The sequence below is a fragment of the Schistocerca piceifrons genome, chromosome X (genome assembly GCF_021461385.2).
Source record: "Schistocerca piceifrons isolate TAMUIC-IGC-003096 chromosome X, iqSchPice1.1, whole genome shotgun sequence".
Classification (NCBI taxonomy): Eukaryota; Metazoa; Arthropoda; class Insecta; order Orthoptera; family Acrididae; genus Schistocerca; species Schistocerca piceifrons.
The window spans coordinates 428605078-428627679 of NC_060149.1; the positions used below are offsets into that span (position 1 = coordinate 428605078).

At 43.2% G+C, this 22602-nt stretch overlaps 1 protein-coding gene across 1 annotated transcript in view; it reads left to right on the top strand.

Moving 5' to 3' along the window:
- Positions 1–2810: 2810 nt before the first annotated feature.
- Positions 2811–22602, top strand: part of LOC124722397 (inactive hydroxysteroid dehydrogenase-like protein 1) — a 143545-nt gene continuing 123753 nt past the window's right edge. The window contains exon 1 of the mRNA XM_047247568.1: positions 2811–2961. Within this exon, the coding sequence (XP_047103524.1) occupies positions 2811–2961 (151 nt within the window). The remainder of the gene's footprint in view (positions 2962–22602) is intronic.

Below are 22602 nucleotides of genomic sequence, written 5' to 3' on the forward strand. Positions count from 1 at the left end.
CCGATGTGACAACTGCGCCAGACACTTGCTGTCTTATATAGGCGTTGCCAACCGCAGCGCCGTGCTCTTCCTGTTTACATGTCTCTGTATTTGAATAAGCATGCCTATGAACTGTAGATTAAAACTGAAGAAACTGCAAAAAGGTGGGAATTTAAGGAGATGAGGCCTGGATAAACTGAAAGAACCAGAGGTTGTACAGAGTTTCAGGGAGAGCATAAGGGAACAATTGACAGGAATGGGGGAAAGAAATACAGTAGAAGAAGAATGGCCGGCCGCGGTGGTCTAGCGGTTCAGGCGCTCAGTCCGGAACCGCGCGACTACTACGGTCGGAGGTTCGAATCCTGCCTCGGGCATGGATGTGTGTGATGTCCTTAGGTTAGTTAGGTTTAAGTTGTTCTAAGTTGTAGGGGACTGATAACCACAGATGTTAAGTCCCATAGTGCTCAGAGCCATTTGAACCATTTTTAGAAGAAGAATGGGTAGCTTTGAGGGATGAAATAGTGAAGGCAGCAGAGGATCAAATAGGTAAAAAGACGAGGGCTAGTAGAAACCCTTGGGTAACAGAAGAAATTTTGAATTTAATTGATGAAAGGAGAAAATATAAAAATGCAGTAAATGAAGCAGGCAAAAAGGAATACAAACGTCTCAAAAATGATATCGACAGGAAGTGCAAAATGGCTAAGCACGGATGGCTAGAGGACGAATGTAGATGCTTATCTCACAAGGGGTAAGATAGATACTGCCTACAGGAAAATTAAAGAGACCTTTGGAGAAAGGAGAACTACTTGCACGAATATCAAGAGCTCAGATGGAAACCCACTTCTAAGCAAAGAAGGGAAAGCAGAAAGGTGGAAGGAGTATATAGAAGGTCTATACAAGGGCGATGTACTTGAGGACAATATTATGGAAATGGAAGAGGAGGTAGGTGAAGATGAAATGGGAGATACGATACTGCGTGAAGAGTTTGACAGAGCACTGAAAGACCTGAGTCGAAACAAGGCCCCTGGAGTAGACAACATCCCATCAGAACTACTTGGGAGAGCCAGTCCCGACAAAACTCTACCATCTGGTGAGCAAGATGTATGAGAAAGGCGAAATACCCTCAGACTTCAAGAAGAATATAATAATTCCAATCCCAAAGAAAGCAGGTGTTGACAGATGTGAAAATTACCGAACTATCAGTTTAATAAGTCACAGCTGCAAACTACTAACGCGAATTCTTTACAGACGAATGGAAAAACTGGTAGAAGCCGACCTCGGCGAAGATCGGTTTGGATTCCGCAGAAATGTTGGAACACGTGAGGCAATACTGACCCTACGACTTATCTTAGAAAATAGATTAAGGAAAGGCAAACCTACATTTCTAGCATTTGTGTACTTAGAGAAAGCTTTTGACAATGTTGAATGGAGTACTCTCTTTCAAATTCTAAAGGTGGCAGGGGTAAAATACAGGGAGCGAAAAGCTATTTACAATTTGTACAGAAACCAGATGTCAGTTATAAGAGTCGAGGGGTATGAAAGGGAAGCAGTGGTTGGGAAGGGAGTGAGACAGGTTTGTAGCCTATCCCCGATGTTATTCAATTTGTATATTGAGCAACAAAAAAAGAAACAAAAGAAAAGTTCGGAGTAGGTATTAAAATCCATGGAGAAGAAATAAAAACTTCGACGTTCGCCGATGACATTGTAATTCTGTCAGAGACAGCAAAGGACTTGGAAGAGCAGTTGAACGGAATGGACAGTGTCTTGAAAGGAGGGTATAAGATGAACATCAACAAAAGCAAAACGAGGATAATGGAATGTAGTTGACTTAAGTCGGGTGATGCTGAGGGAATTAGATTAGGAAATGAGACACTTAAAGTAGTAAAGGAGTTTTGCTATTTTGGGAGCAAAATGACTGATGATGATCGAAGTAGAGAGGATAGAAAATGTAGACTGGCAATGGCAAGGAAAGCGTTTCTGAAGAAGAGAAATTTGTTAACATTGAGCATTGATTTAAGTGTCAGGAAGTCGTTTCTGAAAGTATTTGTATGGCGTGTAGCCATGTATCGAAGTGAAACGTGGACGATAAATAGTTTAGACAAGAAGAGAATAGAAGCTTTCGAAATGTGGTGCTACAGAAGAATGCTGAAGATTACATAACTAATGAGGAGGTATTGAATAGAATTGGGGAGGAGTTAGTGGCACAACTTGACAAGAAGAAGGGATCGGTTGGTAGGACATGTTCTGAGGCATCAAGGGATCACCAATTTAGTATTGGAGGGCAGCGTGGAGGGTAAAAATCGTAGAGGGAGACCAAGAGATGAATACACTAAGCAGATTCAGAAGGATGTAGGTTGCAGTAGGTACTGGGAGATGAAAAAACTTGCACAGGATAGAGTAGCATGGAGAGCTGCATCAAACCAGTCTCAGGACTGAAGACCACAACAACAACAACAACATGCCTATACCAGTTTCTTTGGCGCTTCAGTGTATATTTCGCGTAAGATAAAAAACGAGGAATTAGGACTCATACGGAGGCATATAGTCAGTCGTTTTTCCATTGCTCTATTTGTGAGAGTGGAACTGAAAAGTAAATGACTCGGAGTTGTACAGTGTGCCCTCGCCGCGCACCGCACGGTGGCTGCGGAGTATGTACGTAGATGTAGATGCAGATCTCTACGCAAAGGCCGAGAACTTTTCAGGTAGCCTAGGTATCTAACATGCAGCAACGTGATGTGAGAGCCGATGGCGCCCCCCCCCCCCCCCCCGGTCCCCCACTTTTAGACGGCTGGCCAGGAAAGCGGTCGCGGCGGGCGCGCGCCTCAGTCGCCATGGAGACGTTGCTGTGGCTGCTGGCTGGCCTGGGCTGCGTGCTGCTGGCCTGGGTGGTGGCCGCGCTGGCCTGCACCGCTCTGCCCGCACTCTGGCTGTGGCTGCGCCCCGACTCCGTGGACCTCGTCCGCAAGTTCGGCCAATGGGCTGGTGAGTCACTGGTGCACTGCATACATTTCTACCGGTGCATTTCCACACTCAAAGAGCACTAAGTGGCAGGTGTGGATCTAACAGGGGATCCCAAAACCAAAAGATCTGCTCTAACCGTGGTGTAAAAAAATATTACCATTATATCAAACACATTAAGTATTATATTGTTATTATTATTAAACTCACAGTCACCTGTGGCACGTTATGTGTGGAGGCTACGGCAAATTATGTTTAAGCGGTGAAAAACTAATACCGAACCCTGGATCCGCGCCTGAAGCTAGGGCAACGGAAATAGTTCCTAGCACTGCCCACGGGGAGAAACCTCGAACCTTAGGGTGGGGTTCTGTCATATATCTGCTGAGACACGAACTCATGTAATAATAGTAATCCGAGGTATATTATATTAAAACAACAATCGAGAACGCACAGTTTTAAAATAAATATTACCAGTGTCGAGGTAAGAGTGGTTGCTTTGTTACAGATGCCCTCCGATATGCAAATTACGAGTTTCTATGCTCTGATTAAGAACATTATACTTTATGTGCTTGGCATCAGACTGCCGTAAGAAAGTATTTCTTAACATGGCTTTATTATTGAAGTTGAAGATGGTAATATTTTGTTAAGATTTTTTATATACATTATTATAACAGGACGCTGCTATTTTTTGAACTTTATTCACGAGTTGTAGTGTTAGACGATAAGCTTATTTCCGCTGCATGCCATTTCCAAGCAATTTCCATATCTTATCGTTGACGCTGTAGATGTCAAATTTTCTGCCGATTGTATTTGTGGTGCAGATTAAGTTGCTTTAGTCTATATATTTTTTTTCTCAAGTGTAGATGTTGTCTTTGAGTAATTTTGTTGAAATTTTCCTATTCTATCAATTTGACAGCTTTACTTATGTCAAGTTGAGAAAAAAGTAAATATAGGAAAAAACAGCTTATTCTGCGCTACAAATACAATACACAGAAATATTTGACAGCTACAACGTCAACAATGGGATATGGAAATCGCTTGAAAATGACAATGCAGCCGAAGTAAGCTTATCGCCTAACTGTACAACTCTTAAATAAAATTTCAAAAAATAGCAGGATCTTCGTGTAATAATATATATAAAATGTCGATATCCCTTACGCTGCAGGCCCTGAGGCATACAAAATGGTAATATTTATTTGAAAAAAAAAAAAAGGCTCTGAGCACTATGGGACTTAACATCTGAAGTCATCAGTCCCCTAGAACTTAGAACTACTTAAATCTAACCAACCTAAGGACATCACACAGGATTCGAACCTGCCACCGTAGCGGTCACGTGGTTCCATACTGAAGCGCCTAGAACCGCTCGGCCACACCGGCCGGCATTTATTTGAAGGTTGTGCTGTTTGGAGCGCACTTTGCAATAGAATACCTTACGAATTTCAGTCAATAAATTGTTCCACAAATATTCTATCTGTAATTATCAAATAAAAAATAACTTTCTTTAGTATGTGTCGTAGATGGTCATGCCAGAACGATCCTCTGAAAGCGCAACTTCGTGATTATGAACTTGTTGTGGATTTAAATAACAATATTCGACGTTTAGTCTACGACGAGTACTTCTGTTTGCCTCAGAAAGACGGCCGGAGGTTTCAAATGGGCGCTTGATTTGCCAAAAAAAGAAAAACAAGGACGTTTATAAGAAACTAAATTAATAAATATATATTTTTTTAAGTCTGGCTTATTTTTTACTTGCTACAAATCTTATCTACATCTATATATACACGACGAGTTACCTAAAAATTGTACGCCTTTAATTTCGTGAGCCGTTCAGAATATGAAACGAGGTTCTCTGCATCTGACAGACAGTACACAAAGGGGCACATAATTTTGTTGCATGTTTAATCTAATTATCTCTTGTATCGACCGAGGTATTGACTCGAATTTGTTTTTTAATGTGTACTATTTTATTTTCACGTCTCTGTTGGAAATTCTTAACATTATCACTAGTTTCGGTCACACTGGGTCATCTTCAGATGTATGTACGTTCCTAAGTAACCCATCGTGTCTGCATCGGAAACAGACATAAGAATACTGTCTGATGTGTAGTTCCAATATAGATACGAAGGGTTGTTTACTTATTTACATAGATCTGATGATGATCGAGTGTGATCTACTTATACTGTAAAAAATATGCAGTTTTGACGGGAAAATAGCCGGTACGTAATTTTTTTTAAAATATTAACACAGTTGCTGAATTCTCTCGCGACGAGTATGGCAGGCATAGCGGAAATTTATTTATTTTAGTGGAAATATATACTTTCTAACGGCACTCTATAGCTTTTTATACATCCAAGGTACTAAAGTAGCTTACTGGTCGAGCCGATTCACCGATGGGGCATGCCAGCTCCAGTAGGGTCGTGTCTAGTAAAGCGCGGTGATGGTTAAACCAGTCTTCGCGTTTAGAAGCACTTACTGCTGTATGCATTCGACCGTCAATTTATAACAGTTTAGATTAGCTTTATGTGAGGTCGCAACCACCACTCATTCCACCCATCTATGTGAAACATCAAAACTGTCTCGAAATAATGTTTTTGTTATGATCTGAGAAAACAAGGCGATTTTTATTGTGAACGACTATAATGAATTCACTAAATGTAACAGAGACCGTATTGTATCTTTGTGGTAAAGATCTATGCACGAAATCGCACTCACAAACTACGAGGTCGTGCTGAAGTGTAACGCCTCCGATAGTTTTACGTAAAAAACTGTTGAAGCTTTTTAAATGAAACAAACGTTATTAACATTCTACATCTTCATTTTCATATCTACGTATTTATTCCTCAACAGAGTCACCCTAGCGACGAACACATTTCTTTCAACGAGAGACCAGTTTTTTGATACCGTCGCTGTAGAATGTTTGACTTTATTGACGGAGGCACAGCCTCACCTCTGGTTGCACCGCTTCAGCGCTATCAAAATGAAGTCCTCGAAGGTGTTCTTTAAGTCTCGGAAACATGAAAATTGGACAGGGCCGACTCGGGACTCCATGGAGGATGATCGAAGACAGTGAACCCAAGGCGTCGGATTGTTGCAGATATGGCAACGCTCGCGTGTGCTCTGACATTGTCGTTCTGAAGCTGGAGTACTTCATGGGTGGGAGAACTCTCCGAATTCGAAACTCGATTACAGTACGCTGCTTCTCACGCAACGTTCCACACCCCCATGTCCCACGCTACAGTTCGGAGTCATCTAGCAGCAGAGAGCTGAAAATATGTTGACATGAAGAATCAAGTTGTAAAACGTTGATAACGTTTGTTCTGTTTAAAAAGCTTTAGGAGTTTTCATACAAAAAAATCGAAGGCATTACCTTTCAGCACGCCCTAGTATTTGCTGCCAAATTGTATCTATTGATGCCATGATATCATAAATGAAAATTATGCCACGGTTTTAAATTTTGGTTGTATGCGTAATGCAGCTTATGTGATTGAGGATGGACAGGAAAGGACAACAGTAGATTACTGCAGCGGAAAGAATGCAAACCCAATTTGCATTGAATGTCGCTTCGTAAAGCCAAGAATTCGTCAGAGACAAGCCGTTACTCAGTGGGAGTGTCATAGAAGTTCTGATTAAATAATAATCGAGTAACTTGTCGTACAGTTCGATGATTTTGCTGTTTCTGCTTTACGCTAGGGAAGGCTTTTTTCTGCACTTTCCTAGTATAGAGAAATGCCATCACTTGATCATGAAGTGGTTGTTTCTGAATTCAGCTATCCTACTATACGACCGACACGTTGAACAACTTGCTGAGTTGCAAAGAGAAGTTGGAATCTTTTCCTTTTTCACATAGCCTACCGTACTCAGAATTAATTTTTATTCTGCAACGCAATGTACACTGATTTCAAACCTCCTGACAAATAAAAACTGCGTTCCGGATCCTGATTTGAACCTGGCACCTTTGACTTCCACCAGCAAGTGTTGTCGTGCTTGTATAGCTCAGTCGGTAGAGCAAGAGTCCGCTAAATGCAAAGGTTCCAGTTTGGATTCCCGGTCTGCCATACTATTTCAATCTCTCAGGTAGTTTCAACCCACATCATAGTTGGAAAAAAGAACCTTACCCAAATTAGAGGTTCTCCAAGCCACTGGGCACCTACTTAAACTATAAATAGATTGGTTCAAATGGCTCTGAGCACTATGGGACTTAACATCTGAGGTCATCCGTCCCCTAGAACTTAGACCTACTTAAGCCTAACCAACCTAAGGACACCACACACATCCAAGCCCGAGGAAGGATTCGAACCTGCGACCGTAGAGGTCGCGCGGTTCCAGACTGAAGCGCCGAGAACCGCTCGGCCACAACGGCCAGCCTATAAATAGATTGCCTGTTTAGAGAACGAATTGACGAAGACAGTCATATAAATAAATAGAGACAGAATAAGTATGTAAGAAAACCTGTTCTGCCAACTTAACTGCTGGAGAAACGGAAACGAATTCTCGGACATTTCGTTCAGTTCATTCAGGGTAGTATTACTGAAAGTTAGTACAGTTGGACAACGCTTTTAGATGGGATTAATCTGATTTCCTTTAACCACGAAACCGATTATACCACGTCAAACAAATCAGTTTTCTCGAACAAGCAGCAAAAAAGAAAAAAAAAACTGTAGCACCGCTTTTAAATATATACTCAGCAAATCATCAGTGCGTACTAGAAATTACTTTTATAATAACAGTGTGCTGGTGGCACTTAAGTATAGAACATGGGAACAGTGTGTGCAGAGATTTGTATGAGGCTGAAAACCGATCCAAGCTAACTATGCGAAAAACTATGACATTTTATAATTAAACTTTTCGCAATAATCAGCACCTTCGTTCAAACGTTTCCATCCACGACTGTTAAATGTTTCTGTAAATGCCAAGTTTTTTCACTCCAGTGACCTCCTGCGCTGCCCTCCTTTGTATGCAAGTGCATTCCCAGCGATGGTGGCGGGGTGGGGGGCAATGATGTCCCCCTCCTCCGAAAAGAATTTGTGGTCTCCGATAAACGAACTCACATCCCACCGCGCTACGTAGACATACACGTTATTTCAGTACAAGTTTCAAGAACGCTAGGGTATGTAGTGATTATTGACTCGTAGCAAGTGTACCCGAGGTCATTTGTCACGAAGTTTAAAAGCTATTTCGCCCTTTGTCGATGTTCTCGCTGCAAGTGAAAATCCCAGATGATTCTGAGTTCTATAAGCTTCGAGTAACATTGTGTCTTCAATTTGTGATGTTTTTCTCGTGTTATCAGACATTGTTAAAAACTACTAAAATGTGAATTTGAAAAGAAAAGAAAGAGTCGTGTGGCATCGTTAGCTGGGAGACCCTGAGGGGTTGTTCAACCGCCTAATGGGTAACAATTTCCTTCCTCCATACAGTGGGGTGTGTAAAATACATCAATTCAGTATAGGCGACTGCAATAGGTGTGTGGATCGTCTGATGTTTTGTTCGGTTGTATGATAATAGAAGGAAGAGTGCCAGCACATAGCCTGCTTTTATCGGGTAGCACCAAGAGCACCGCCGGGCTTAATGGCGCCATCCGACGGACGGATCATCATTCATCGACAGTGTCAGACGCTCTCACTTCATGGGACACTGCAGAGCACTTTGGAATTTAATCCAGAACACTGGTGCAAAATCCGGTGATCAAAAAGTTGATGACGACACCACACCACCTCCATCCCCTTGAAGGCCAAACACTATTGCCGAAAATTACTTCCGCTACCAGGATTCGAACTGGCTGCATCCGAATCGAGTACTACCGTACAGGCGTTAGTTATGGACCTCTGTTACGGAGGCAGGTTACATTCTAAGTAGAAGCCCAGACCACGCGATACTCTTCTTACGTGATCTGAGGTAGTAGAAACCTACGAGAGATAGATGTAAAGATTTTTACCTCAAAAAAATAAAGTTTCCTAAATTTTTTGCCTGGTTACGGATACATTTATGAAACCTCGTACACACCGAAATCCCCCTGCCACAGTTCCGTAGTACGTCGCTAGATGACCCAAGCAACCCACTGATACGAGGGACAGTCATAGTTTTGATTATCATTTGCTGAATTTTCCAACGGTGTTTGGCAGAACAGGATAATAAATAAGAAGGCCTTTCCTAATGTTCTGCAAAATTACATTCACTTTGTCACGAACCGGCTTTCGGCTTCTTAGGCCATCCTCAAGTGACAAATGTATTGCAAACACAGATAAAAACGATGTGCGACTTATACAGATATTGTTTGTACAGAAGGAACGAAATTGGCGTACAGTGTTTACATAGGAAAACATTACATTATTTTGCCACATAGTAACAATTAAATTAACTAAAAAGAGTAGAAAACAAATTTTTTAAAACACTTTACGTCATTTTTTTTATCCTCTGTCCAAATAATATCTGTGTAAGTCGCACATAATGTTTATCTGTGTTTGCTACATTCCGTTGTCACCTGAAGATGGCCTTAGAAGCATAAAGCCGGTTCGTGACCAAAAATATATAATTTTTCAGAATATTAGTAAGTGTTTTCTTATTTTATACTATTTGGTATCTGTTAACCATAGCCAAGTGCGACACTTTTATCCAATACCACCTTCAGCTAAGTAATGGCCCCACGCTCTGCTCTGAAGACCTTTTTCTACCTAAGAAGTCCGCGCTAACTAATCCGCAACAGTCGCCGAGAAAAACAAGAAATTGCCGAAGCAGAATTCGACGCCCGCGCGCAGGAATGCTTTGTAGGCCTTCCCTGCCTAAAAAGTAACCTCGTTGATCACGAAGGATCACTGACTCCAGACTTTCAGAACAATAACCACTTTAAAAGACAAACTTCAGCCCAGATTGGCCAATACTTGCAACCTTAATCCCACGAGGGCCGACGGGCGACTCCTCGATTTCACTAGCTCGCTAAACGCTTCACGATGTTATTACTGCTTAGGCATTCCAGTCAGTCAGAAGTATGTAGGAAGTGTAGTTGGCCATTTCCTTCTGCTGCTTCCAGCGCTTCTGTAAGGTGCTGCTCTCTGACAGGGCTTCAACAACTTTTTCTGCAAACACCGACCTTCATGGAGAAAATTACTACCCCTTAAAGTCAGCCTAATCGACTCCAACCACCACCCTTTAGGAGGATTAGGTAAAGCCAAGCCCGTCAACTTCAGGCCGAACTAAAAGGCCCCCCCCTCCCCCCCGCAAGCGGAAACTAACCGATCTCAGTGCAATAGCGAACAAGCCTAGTACGCACGTATGGCCAGGAAATGAGATGTTAACGGTATTCCTTTACCCAAGCAGGTAGCCAGTTGCTGGCGTGGCATCCATACGAGTATCTGTTTGACACACGCTATCTGAAGCAAACTGAACAGCATATACAACAGCTAAGGAAGCTGCAGTTGTCTTTTGTTTACATGGCGCCTGTGAACCCCAAATATTTAACGCATTGAATTACTGTCATCTACATCTACATTTATACTCCGCAAGCCACCCAACGGTGTGTGGCGGAGGGCACTTTACGTGCCACTGTCCTTACCTCCCTTTCTTGTTCCAGTCGCGTATGGTTCGCGGGAAGAACGACTGCCGGAAAGCCTCCGTGCGCTCTCGAATCTTTCTAATTTTACATTCGTGATCTCCTCGGGAGGTATAAGTAGGGGGAAGCAATATATTTGATACCTCATCCAGAAACGCACCCTCTCGAAACCTGGACAAGCTACACCGCGATGCAGAGCGCCTCTCTTGCAGAGTCTGCCACTTGAGTTTACTATACATCACCGTAACGCTATCAAGCTTACCAAATAACCCTGTGACGAAACGCGCCGCTTTTCTTTGGATCTTCTCTATCTCCTCCGTCAACCCGACCTGGTACAGATCCCACACTGATGAGCAATACTCAAGTATAGGTCAAACGAGTGTTTTGTAAGCCACCTCCTTTGTTGATGGACATTTTCTAAGGACTTTCCCAATGAATATCTACCTGGCACCCGCCTAACCAACAATTAATTTTATTTGATCATTCCACTTCAAATCGTTCTGTACGCATACTCCCAGATATTTTACAGAAGTAACTGCTACCAGTGTTTGTTCCGCTATCATATAATCATACAATAAATGATCCTTCATTCTAAGTATTCGCAATACATTACATTTGTCTATGTTAAGGGTCAGTTGCCACTCCCTGCACCAAGTGCCTATCCGCTGCAGATCTTCCTGCATTTCGCTGCAATATTCTAATACTGCAACTTCTCTGTATACTACAGCATCATTCGCGAAAAGCCGCATGAAACTTCCGACACTATCTACTAGGTCATTTATATATATTGTGAAAAGCAATGGTCCCATAACACTCCCCTGTGGCACGCCAGAGGTCACTTTAACGTCTGTAGACGTCTCTCCATTGAGAACAACACGCTGTGTTCTGTTTGCTAAAAACTCTTCAATCCAGCCACACAGCTGGTCTGATATTCCGTAGGCTCTTACTGCCGCAGTATGTTCCTACACACGTAGAAGACAGAGGCCGTCTCAACACACTTCCCTTAAAATAAAGCCAGGAGAAGAGAAGTATGGCAAGCGAATATAGTATTGTGATGGTGCAGTTAAAATTCTCAACTTCTTGAACAGGTACCTACATGACGACCGCGAGTAAACATATTATTCTTACTGCTCGTTTTTGTGCAATCAAACTTCCTTGCTAAGTGATAAGTTACCCCAGAAATTTTTGCGTAAGTCATTGCTGAGTGTAAATATGAAAAACATGTCCGGAGGTTGATTCATTTGTTCCCAAGACTAGAAATCGTACAAAGCGCGAAGGTAGCTGAACTTAATTGTTTGAGAAACTCGGTAAGAAGCTTCTTTCAGTTCAAGTGTTCATCAACATGTACACACCAAAATTTGGACCATTCTGCCATATTTACTGACTCTTGTTCATATGGCTACATCAGTTGTTGGTATGATTCTATTTGTTGCATAGAACTGAATACAGTGTGTTTTCTCAAAATATGAGCAGAGTCCATTTTCAGACAGCAACTTAACAATTCTTTGGATGGAATTTATCATAACACTAGTATCGTCAGCAAAAGTGCCAATTCTCCGAGTTGAATGTTGAGTAGAAGGTCATTCACTTATATTAGGATCAGTAGTGGGCTCAGCTCTTTGTGATTCCTTCCCAGTAATTAAAATTTTCTACCTTTCCAACATTGAAATATTGACCACAACTTTTTGCATTCTGTTTGTTAAGTATGAGTCAAACCAGTTGTTTGTAAAGCCATCAATTCCATAAAACTTTAGTTTTTCTAACAAGAAGAGGATAACATGGTCTGTGTAATCAAACGCCTTGGAAAGACCACAGAAAATACCAACTGGCTATATTTTAATATTTGAGGCTTGTGATATTTGGTGGATGGATGTGTAAATAGCATTCTCAGTTGAGTAACCCTTCTGGAATCCAAACTGTGATATGCTAAATAATTTTTTCTACTTAAACATGAGACTACTCTTGAGTACATTAGTACAAAATCTCCCAACAATTGAAAATATTAGTCATGATGATTTTCACTGATGCTTAGGGGAGCAGTAGCCAAATTTTTATTCGTATCTGCTATGATATTTTGATTGTTCCTCCTAACAGCTGCCGATACTGGACATGAGACGGCACCGCCAGCCCTGTTTGAGTCGGAAGAGGCTGGGCCCGCCAATCAAGGCCTGGAAACGAATACGTATTCACTCAGGGCACAGGGCTCTTGTTCGGGTTACTTTATGTTTAGCCTGCCGTGGATTAGGGAAGCGCTGATGCTAGATAGTGTTGGCGAGATGTTTCAGTCAACTGCTAGCCCTCATTTCAGGAGTGAGCTGATAGCTTAAAACATCAGAATTACTACCAGATTTAAAGTCGCGGGATTAGTCTTGCTTGATAAGATTCTACAAGTCATACTACAGTCGTTCAGGGGAGCGTTTCGGTGAATGTAAAGCTGGTGGTCGGCAACTAGGACTACGACACTGGCGCAGAAGTATAGCGACAAAAAGTTTCGCAGCATAATAAAGATGTACGTATTTATACGACAGGTAGTCACGAAGTTTTAATTACCACCTTGAAAAAAATCAAACTCCCTCTAGGAAACTTGGCAGTGGTGTAATCCTCTCTACACGTTCAACATTCTTTGCGAAACATTTCTCCCAACGTAGGATGACTTGGCAGAGACCTTGGTTGAACAAGCCTACATTTTGGCTGTTTAGGAAACTTACCTATTCGAAAATCACCTCGCTGTCATTCTCGAAATGCCTGCCACGCAATATCTACATCTACATCTGCATCATACTCCGCAAGCCACCTAACGGTGTGCGACGGAGGGTTCTTCTGGTGCCACTAAGTGATCCACATTTCCTGTTCCACTCAAGAATGGCGCTTGGAAGGAATGATTGTTGGTAAGCCTCTGTATAGCTCCAATTTCTCGAATTTTGTCATCGTGGCCATTCGATGCGATATGTGTGGGAAGAACTAATATGTTGTCCCACTCTTTCCGGAAAGTGCTCACTCGAAATTTCAATAGTAAACCTCTCTGTCATGCACAACAAAAAATGGTTCAAATGGCTCTGAGCACTATGGGACTTAACCTCTAAGGTCATCAGTCCCCTAGAACTTAGAACTACTTAAACCTAACTAACCTAAGGACAGCACACACATCCATGCCCGAAGCAGGATTCGAACCTGCGACCGTAGCGGTCACGCAGTTCCAGACTGTAGCGCCTTTAACCGCTTGGTCACCCCGGCCGGCCATGCACAATACCTCTCTTGTAACGTCTGCCATTGATGTTTTGAGCATCTCTGTATCGCTCTCGCGCCGACTAAACGATTCAGTGACGAAACGTGCCGCTAGCCGTTGGATCTTCTTTACCTCTTCCATCAGTCCTACCTGGTAAGTGTCCCAGACTGATGAACAGTACTGAAGAATCTGTCGAGCAAGCGCCTTGTAAGCCATTTCTTTCGTGGATGAGATTCACTTCCTTAAAATTCTTCCTATGAATCTCACTCTAGGGTCTGCTTTTCCTACTATTTGTTTTATGTGATCGTTCCATGTAAGGTCGCTCTGGATAGTTACTCCTAGGTATTTTATAGCATACACTGTTTCCATCAATTTGTCGTCAATAGTGTAGTTGTACAGCAGTGGAGTTCTTTTGATATGTATTGCAATATGTTAGATTTACTTATACTCAGAAACAACTGTCAGAACCTGCACAATTTATCAAACCTCTGCAGGTCATTTTGCAAATCAGTACTGTCTTCTGGCGTTGCTACTTTCTTGTGGATAACCACATCATCTGCGAACAGTATTAAAGAGCTTCCGACGCTTTCTACTAGATCATTTATGAACATTGCAAACAGCAACCGTCCTATCAAGTTCCATGGTGTACTCCGGAAATTACCTTTACACGCGTAGATTTTGTTTCGTTAAGAGCGACGTGTTAAGTTCTGTCTGCAATAAAATCTTGAATCCAGTCGCAAATATAGTCCGATACTCTGTAAGCCCGTATTTTGTTCACTAAACGACAGTGTGGGACAGTATCAAATGCCTTATGGAAGTCGATGAACACGCCATACAGGGGATAGGCAAAAAATGCGAAAACCTGTACTTACATGGGAATGGTTTATTAATAAGAGGTTAGACCCCCATTTTACCGTAATACAGCTGCGATTCTTCTTGGAATACTGGGATATAATGATCGTATAGTCTCCAGTGGCATGTTATGCCACTCTTCGATCAGAACCTCTTCTAACTCCTGTAGTGACGAGGGAGGCGGAAATCTGCTCCGAAGTCTGCGCTGCAATACAGCCCGCAAGGGTTCGATAATGTTCAAGTCCGGGGACTGTGCTGGCCAGGGAAGATACTGCAGTTCAGTTACATGCTCCTCATACCACAATTGTACTGTCCTGGCTGTGTGAATGGCTGCATTATCGCCCTGAAATATGGCATCATTGTTGGGGAACAACATTTGAATGATGGATGCACCTGATCATCTAAAATGTTCACATAATCGTTGGCTGTAACATGACCACACCATCACAATTCCACCTCCATGGTTAACTGTTGGAATCAAGCAATCAGAAATGTAGGCTTCTTCTGGCGTTCTCCAGACGTAAACTGGGCCGATGTTCGGAATAACAAAAACGTTGACTCGTCGGACCATAGGACGTGCTCTACTGATCAGCCATCCAGGTTTTATGCTCCAGACACCATGTTTACACTTCTTTGCGTTGGTTGTCGTCACTAATGGTTTCGCTATAGTAGCTCGTCCATGAATATTCGCTTTATGGAGTTCTCGGCGGACAGTTTTGATAGATATGGGGACTCGAAGATAGCTATTGAGCTCTGCAGTCACATTAGCCGGCTTAGTTTCGTGTTGTTTTGACACAATTCGTGTTAGCGTACGACGATCTCTGTCATTTAGTTTTGATTTGCGCCACGTTTACAAGATGATGTCTTTCCCTGTTTTGTGCAGGCTGTCTCGACTGTTGAAACAGTTGCTCTTGAGACATTCTATAAGGTGGCTGTTTTGGTTGCTGATGCTCCAGCTAATCGGGCCCCCCACAATCTGTCCCCTTTGGAACTCTATTAGGTCTTTCATTGCACGTCGACCTCGGCCTCATAATGCAAATACGAAGTGTGCACTACAAGTAAACAACCTGCGCTGTTGCCTAGTCCGTATTGAATACGCAGAGTCCAGCGCGACACGTGCCTTACCTGCGCTGTTGACCGTCAAACACAACCATCCCATTACTACCGCTGTTCACATTATTTTGCCTATCCTCTGTGTCTGAGTGCCGTTGTCCTCGGCGCTATGGATCTCATGGAGGAACAGAGCGCGTTGAGTTTCGCAATATCTGTTCTTGCGGAATCCATGTTGATTTTAATAGAGAAGATTTTCGTCCCCCAAAAACGTCATAATTCTTGAGCAAAAAACTGACGTCAGCGATATAGTCTTATAATTATGTACATTTGTCCTACGACACTTCTTGAGAACGGGAATGTGGAATGTCCTGTGCTTTTCTCAGGTGTGCCAGTTTGGTCGCTGGCCGCGTACTGATTTTATGTAAGACCAAAACCTCTTAGAGTTTTTACCCAGATCGGTCGACAAAATTTTACTGACAAAGTCATCGAACGCTTCTCTCACTGCTATTCTTACGTCATAGTGTCTTCATCCGAGGAAAGATGAAGAAGTCACTCGATGGCATGTCAGAATAATATTTGGAAGAAGCGAATTACGGTAGTCCAAAGAAGCAGTGTCCAGTGCAGATTTCGCTGTGGCGTTGTCGTGGAGCAGAAATATCCTCTTGGATAGCTTCTTGCGACGCTTCGTCTTGACAGCCTCGCTTAAAGGGGGACGTACATGAAATTGACCGAAAAGGTCGGTTTTCAGTTTATTTTTTATTTACTAGTAGAGCTCATGGACAATAAATTTCCAAAGTTTCAACGATGAAAGCGCATCCGAAGTATCTGAAAAATAATTAAATGTGTGACGCGACCTTCCCGCCACGCGCACTTTTTGAAGCGACCCTTCATTGTCTACAGGCTCAGAGGGATAACAACCACTACATCACTTCCAAATCGTCAAGCCCAATTACAGGTTCATGGCCGATCCCGAACTTCTAAAAATGAATGTTCATGGCAAAACCCAGAATCCAAATGAGTCTCTAAATTCACTCGTACGGAAATGGTGCCGTAAGGACAGATTTTCGTCTCCTACAGTTGTCAGAATTGCAACGTATGATGCAGTGCTTGTATTTAATGATGGGACCGTTGGGAGGATGAAGGTATTAGAGAGAATGGGATTTTAGGTAGGAAATTTCACTCAAGACATTTCGACAAAAATAGATTTACAGCGCCTTTCTGCAGTTCACATGTCAGTTGAAGACTTGGTCAAGGAAGGGAGGCAGAAAACAAGAAACCAGAATAGAAGACTTGACGGGAAAGAGGACCCTGAGTACAAATCTGGGGCCGTCTGAAGAACTGACATAAGAAAAAACATTAGGTTGAACTTTAAATTGCATTTCCAGATAATTATGTTTTTTGAAGTTTATATACCTTTTTCTCAGAATCTACATTACTGACCGTTAAAATTGCTACACGACGAAAACGTCGCGGAATATGGTGTAACGAGTACAGCTGTGCATCGATGCTGGTGGAGTAAACTTCCAACATTTGCTGGGAGTACTTTGTATGTGTGTATGTAGTCTCCCTATTGTGTACTGTCACCTCCGAAAATTGCAGATGTGTCCTATGACTCATTAAAGTAATTGGGGTTTATATGGACCGCACTGAGTAGCACTGGATTTGAGGAAACGAAAGTATAATTTAGAAGAGAAAAATGGTTCAAATGGCTCTGAGCACAATGGGACTTAACATCTGAGGCCATCAGTTCCCTAGAACTTAGAACTACTTAAACCTAACTAACCTAAGGACATCACACACATCCATGCCTGAGGCAGGATTCGAACCTGCGACCGTAGCGCTCGCGCGGTTCCAGACTGAAGCGCCTAGAACCGCTCGGCCACAAGGGCCGGCCTTAGAAGAGAATGTGAATATTATTTTATTTCGTTTACGGAGTTAGCTACTGTTTCCGAGTTTCCCTCCTTTCATAACTAATGCAGGGAGGAGACATTCCACCAGGCTAGAAAGAACGATATTAAAAAACAGTTTTTTTCGATCAAAATGCTAAAGAATTTTTCTTCAGTGATGTTCGAGAAGTTTCGTTGCTGTGTATACACTACTGCGAAAGATTAATGCTGTTATGGTTAGAAATTAATGTGGACTAATTATTATCACTGCGAAAGATTAATGTGGTTATGGTTAGAAATTAATGTGGACTAATTATTATTTTCGACTAGAAATGGTGAGTTCCTCTACATATAGAATATACCGTGCTGCCAGGATAATTTTCACTATTTACATCGTCCAATTTACACTACTGGCCATTAAAATTGCTACACCATGAAGATAACGTGCTATACACGCGAAATTTAACCGACAGGAAGAAGATGCTGTGATATGCAAATGATTAGCTTTTCAGAGCATTCATACAAGGTTGGCGCCGGTGGCGACACCTACAACGCGCTGACGTGAGGAAAGTTTCCAACCGATTTCTCATACACAAACAGCAGTTGACCGGCGTTGCCTGGTGAAACGTTGATGTGATGCCTCGTGTAAGGAGGAGAAATGCGTACCATCACATTTCCGACTCTGATAAAGGTCGAATTGTAGCCTATCGCGATTGCGGTTTATCGTATCACTACATTGCTGCTCGCGTAGGTCGAGATCCAATGACTGTTAGCAGAATACGGAATCGGTGGGTTCAGGAGGGTAATACGCAACGCCGTGCTGGATCCCAACGGCCTCGTATCACTAGCAGTCGAGATGACAGGCATCTTATCTGCATGGCTGTAACGGATCGTGCAGCCACGTCTCGATGCCTGAGTCAACAGATGGGGACGTTTGCACGACAACAACCATCTACAAGAACAGTTCGACGACGTTTGCAGCAGCATGGACTACCAGCTCGGAGACCGTGGCTGTGGTTACCCTTGACGCTCCATCGCAGACTGGAGCACCTGCGGTGGTGTACTCAACGACGAACCTGGGTGCACGAATGGCAAAACGTCATTTTTTCAGATGATCCAGGTTCTGTTTACAGCATCATGATGGTCACATCCGTGTTTGGCGACATCGCGGTGAATGCACATTGGAAGCGTGTATTTGTCATCGTCATACTGGCGTATCACTCGGCGTGATGGTTTGAACAGTGGACGTTAGATTTCAGATATGTTACGACCCGTGGCTCTACCCTTCGATCCCTGCGAAACCCTGCATTTCAGCAGGATAATGCACGACCGCATGTTGCAGGTCTTGTACTGACCTTTCAGGATACAGAAAATGTTCGACTGCTGCCCTGGCCAGCACATTCTCCAAATCTCTCAGCAATTGAAAACATCTGGTCAAAAGTCGCCGAGCAACTGGCTCGTCACAATACGCCAGTCACTACTCTTGATGAACTGTGGTATCGTGTTGAAGCTGCATGGGCAGCTGTACCTGTACACGCCATCCAAGCTCTGTTTGACTCAATGCCCAGGCGTATCAAGGCCGTTATTACGGCCAGAGGTGGTTGTTCTGGGTACTGATTTCTCAGGATCTATACACCCAAATTGAGTGAAAATGTAATGACATGTCAGTTCTAGTATAATATATTTGTCCAATGAATACCCGTTTATCATCTGAATTTCTTCTTGGTGTAGCAATTTTAATGGTCAGTAGTGTATGAAGATTAGATTTATGAAATTTTGTACACTTAGTTCTATAAATCTAACGAATGTTGTCTCAAAATAAATTTTGAACTTCTGAGCTTAAGCTGAGACATGCGGGAAAGCGCTTGAGATTTTGGATAAATTTTATATTATACTTACTGAATTATAATTTAAAAAATATTAAAATTCTTCTATTCGATATATTCAAAAACACTCAAGAGGGAAGCTTACGATATGCAGAGAGATTAAACAGTGAAAATTTTGTAAAAATCTCTTGAATAGTTTCTGAGAAAAAGGTACATATATTAGTTTTTGAAACTAAAATTTTTAAATTCCGTAAAAAATTTAAATATACGAGTTGTATTCAATTTCTAAGGCCTCCGATTTTTTTTCTAATTAACTACTCACCCGAAATCGATGAAACTGGCCTTACTTCTCGACGTAATCGCCCTGCAGACGTACACATTTTTCACAACGCTGACGCCATGATTCCATGGCAGCGGCGAAGGCTTCTTTAGGAGTCTGTTTTCACCACTGGAAAATCGCTGAGGCAATAGCAGCACGGCTGGTGAATGTGCGGCCACGGAGAGTGTCTTTCATTGTTGGAAAAAGCCAAAAGTCACTAGGAGCCAGGTCAGGTGAGTAGGGAGCATGAGGAATCACTTCAAAGTTGTTATAACGAAGAAACTGTTGCGTAACGTTAGCTCGATGTGCGGGTGCGTTGGCTTGGTGAAACAGCACATGCGCAGCCCTTCCCGGACGCTTTTGTTGCAGTGCAGGAAGGAATTTGTTCTTCAAAACATTTTCGTAGGATGCACCTGTTACCATAGTGCCCTTTGGAACGCAATGGGTAAGGATTATGCCCTCGCTGTCCCAGAACACGGACACCATCATTTTTTCAGCACTGGCGGTTACCCGAAATTTTTTTGGTGGCGGTGAATCTGTGTGCTTCCATTGAGCTGACTGGCAATTTGTTTCTGGATTGAAAAATGGCATCCATGTCTCATCCATTGTCACAACCGATGAAAAGAAAGTCCCATTCATGTTGTCGTTGCGCGTCAACATTGCTTGGCAACATCCCACACGGGCATTCGTGGCACCCACCCGGATGACACTTTTCGCATTTTCAGGTCGTCATGCAGGATTGTGTGCACAGAACCCACAGAAATGCCAACTCTGGAGGCGATCTGTTCAACAGTCATTCGGCGATCCCCCAAAACAATTCTCTCCACTTTCTCGATCATGTCGTCAGACCGACTTGTGCGAGCCCGAGGTTGTTTTGGTTTGTTGTCACACGATGTTCTGCCTTCATTAAACTGTCGCACCCACGAACGCACTTTCGACACATCCATAGCTCCATCACCACATGTGTCCTTCAACTGTCGATGAATTTCAATTGGTTTCATACCACGCAAATTCAGAAAACGAATGACTGGACGCTGTTCAAGTAAGGAAAACGTCGCCATTTTAAGTATTTAAAACAGTTCTCGTTCTCGCCGCTGGCGGTAAAATTCCATCTGCCGTACAGTGCTGCCATCTCTACGACGTATTGACAATGAACGCGGCCTCATTTTAAAACAATGCGCATGTTTCTATCTCTTTCCAGTCCAGAGAAAAAAAATCAGAGGCCTTAGAACTTGAATGCACCACGTATGTAACCCAAGCAACTTAATGGCAAATGTGTTAGTGTCATGTAAAGCATGGTACAAAATTTCATTGCCGTATCTTCGAAATTGTGGATTTGGTGCATCTTTTAAATGTGAATGTTTTTCGTGAACGTCGACCCTTAACCGCGTCAGTAGTTTTCGGTGGTATTTTCTGTGATGGTTTGCCCCTTACGAGCATAATCCGTTAGTACAACACCATGGCAGTCCCGAAAATGTTACTCAGCATCGCTTTGCCCAACGACGGTTCGGCCTTCGCTTTGTTCGGCGGTGATGAATTCATCTGTTGCCACTGCTCGCTTTTGTACTTCGTCTCGAGGTCACATTGATACACCCAGCACAAACCCGTGGCGATTAGATGGCTAAAGAGGTCATGTGGACCGGCCTGTCGTAGTTGAAACATTTGCGGTTCTGCCTCGATTCTCTGGCTTTTTCAGTCGGTGTGAGCAATCGCAGAACCCAGTAGGCGGCAATCTTTTCGCTTTCAAAATGTGATGCGAGATGCTGAAAACTGGTCCTTGGCTAATCATCACTGTTTCTGTCATCCATTGTGATATGGCGGTCTTCGAACACCTAGGCCTCCCCTTCTCTCGCGATTCCCGGTTCTTCAAAGAGAGACGGGCTACCACTTCGTTCCTCGTCACTCATACTTGTTTGCCCACAGTGGAAGCATCTATGCCACCTCTCCACTGCGTCATTTAATGGTGCACTGTTGCCGTACGCTTTCATCTACTCGATGTGGATTGTTGCGAGATTATTCCGGTTCGAACGTAGAAAACGAACTATCACATGCCACTCGACTTTACCAGTGGGGGCGCCATTTTGTTCAGACTCCTGTAGCAGTGGTGGTGGTGGTGATGGTGGTTAGTGTTTAACGTCCCGTCGACAACGAGGTCATTAGAGACGGAGCGCAAGCTCGGGTTAGGGAAGGATTGGGAAGGAAATCGGCCGTGCCCTTTCAAAGGAACCATCCCGGCATTTGCCTGAAACGATTTAGGGAAATCACGGAAAACCTAAATCAGGATGGCCGGAGACGGGATTGAACCGTCGTCCTCCCGAATGCGAGTCCAGTGTGCTAACCACTGCGCCACCTCGCTCGGTCCTGTAGCAGTGTATGACGGTATTGTGATGCGGGGAATTTAGTGTGTACCAGGACTGCAGGCAAACATAAAACTGATTTCGTAACTTTATTCTTTTGAGGTGTTACTTAAAACTCTATGACTAGCCGTCGTAGACTTATCACTTAAATGAAAGCTTACATGTCCTAGTTGCAATGAAGCCCAAGGGCGTTGCCGCAGTGATAACACCGGTTCTCGTCATATCACGCAAGTCTTGGCTAGCACTTGGATTAGTGACTGTCCCGGTCTATCGAGCACTGTTGGCAACCAGGGGGCACTCAGCCCTTGTGAGGCCAACTAAGATGCTACTTGATACAGCAGTAGCGGTTCCTGTCACAAAAACTGACAACGGCCGGGAGAGCGGTGTGCTGACCACATGCTCCCCCATATCCACATCCAGTGACTCTTATTGGCTGAGCATGACACGGCGGTTGGTCGATACCGTTGGGCCTCCCGAGGCCTGTTCGGACGGAGTTTAGTTTTGGTTGTCGTGTAGTGAAAGTGAAAGATATTTTGGTTTTCAGCCATAGGATGGAAATGGGGTACGCACTATCGATAGCCAACAAGGTCATTGATAGACTTA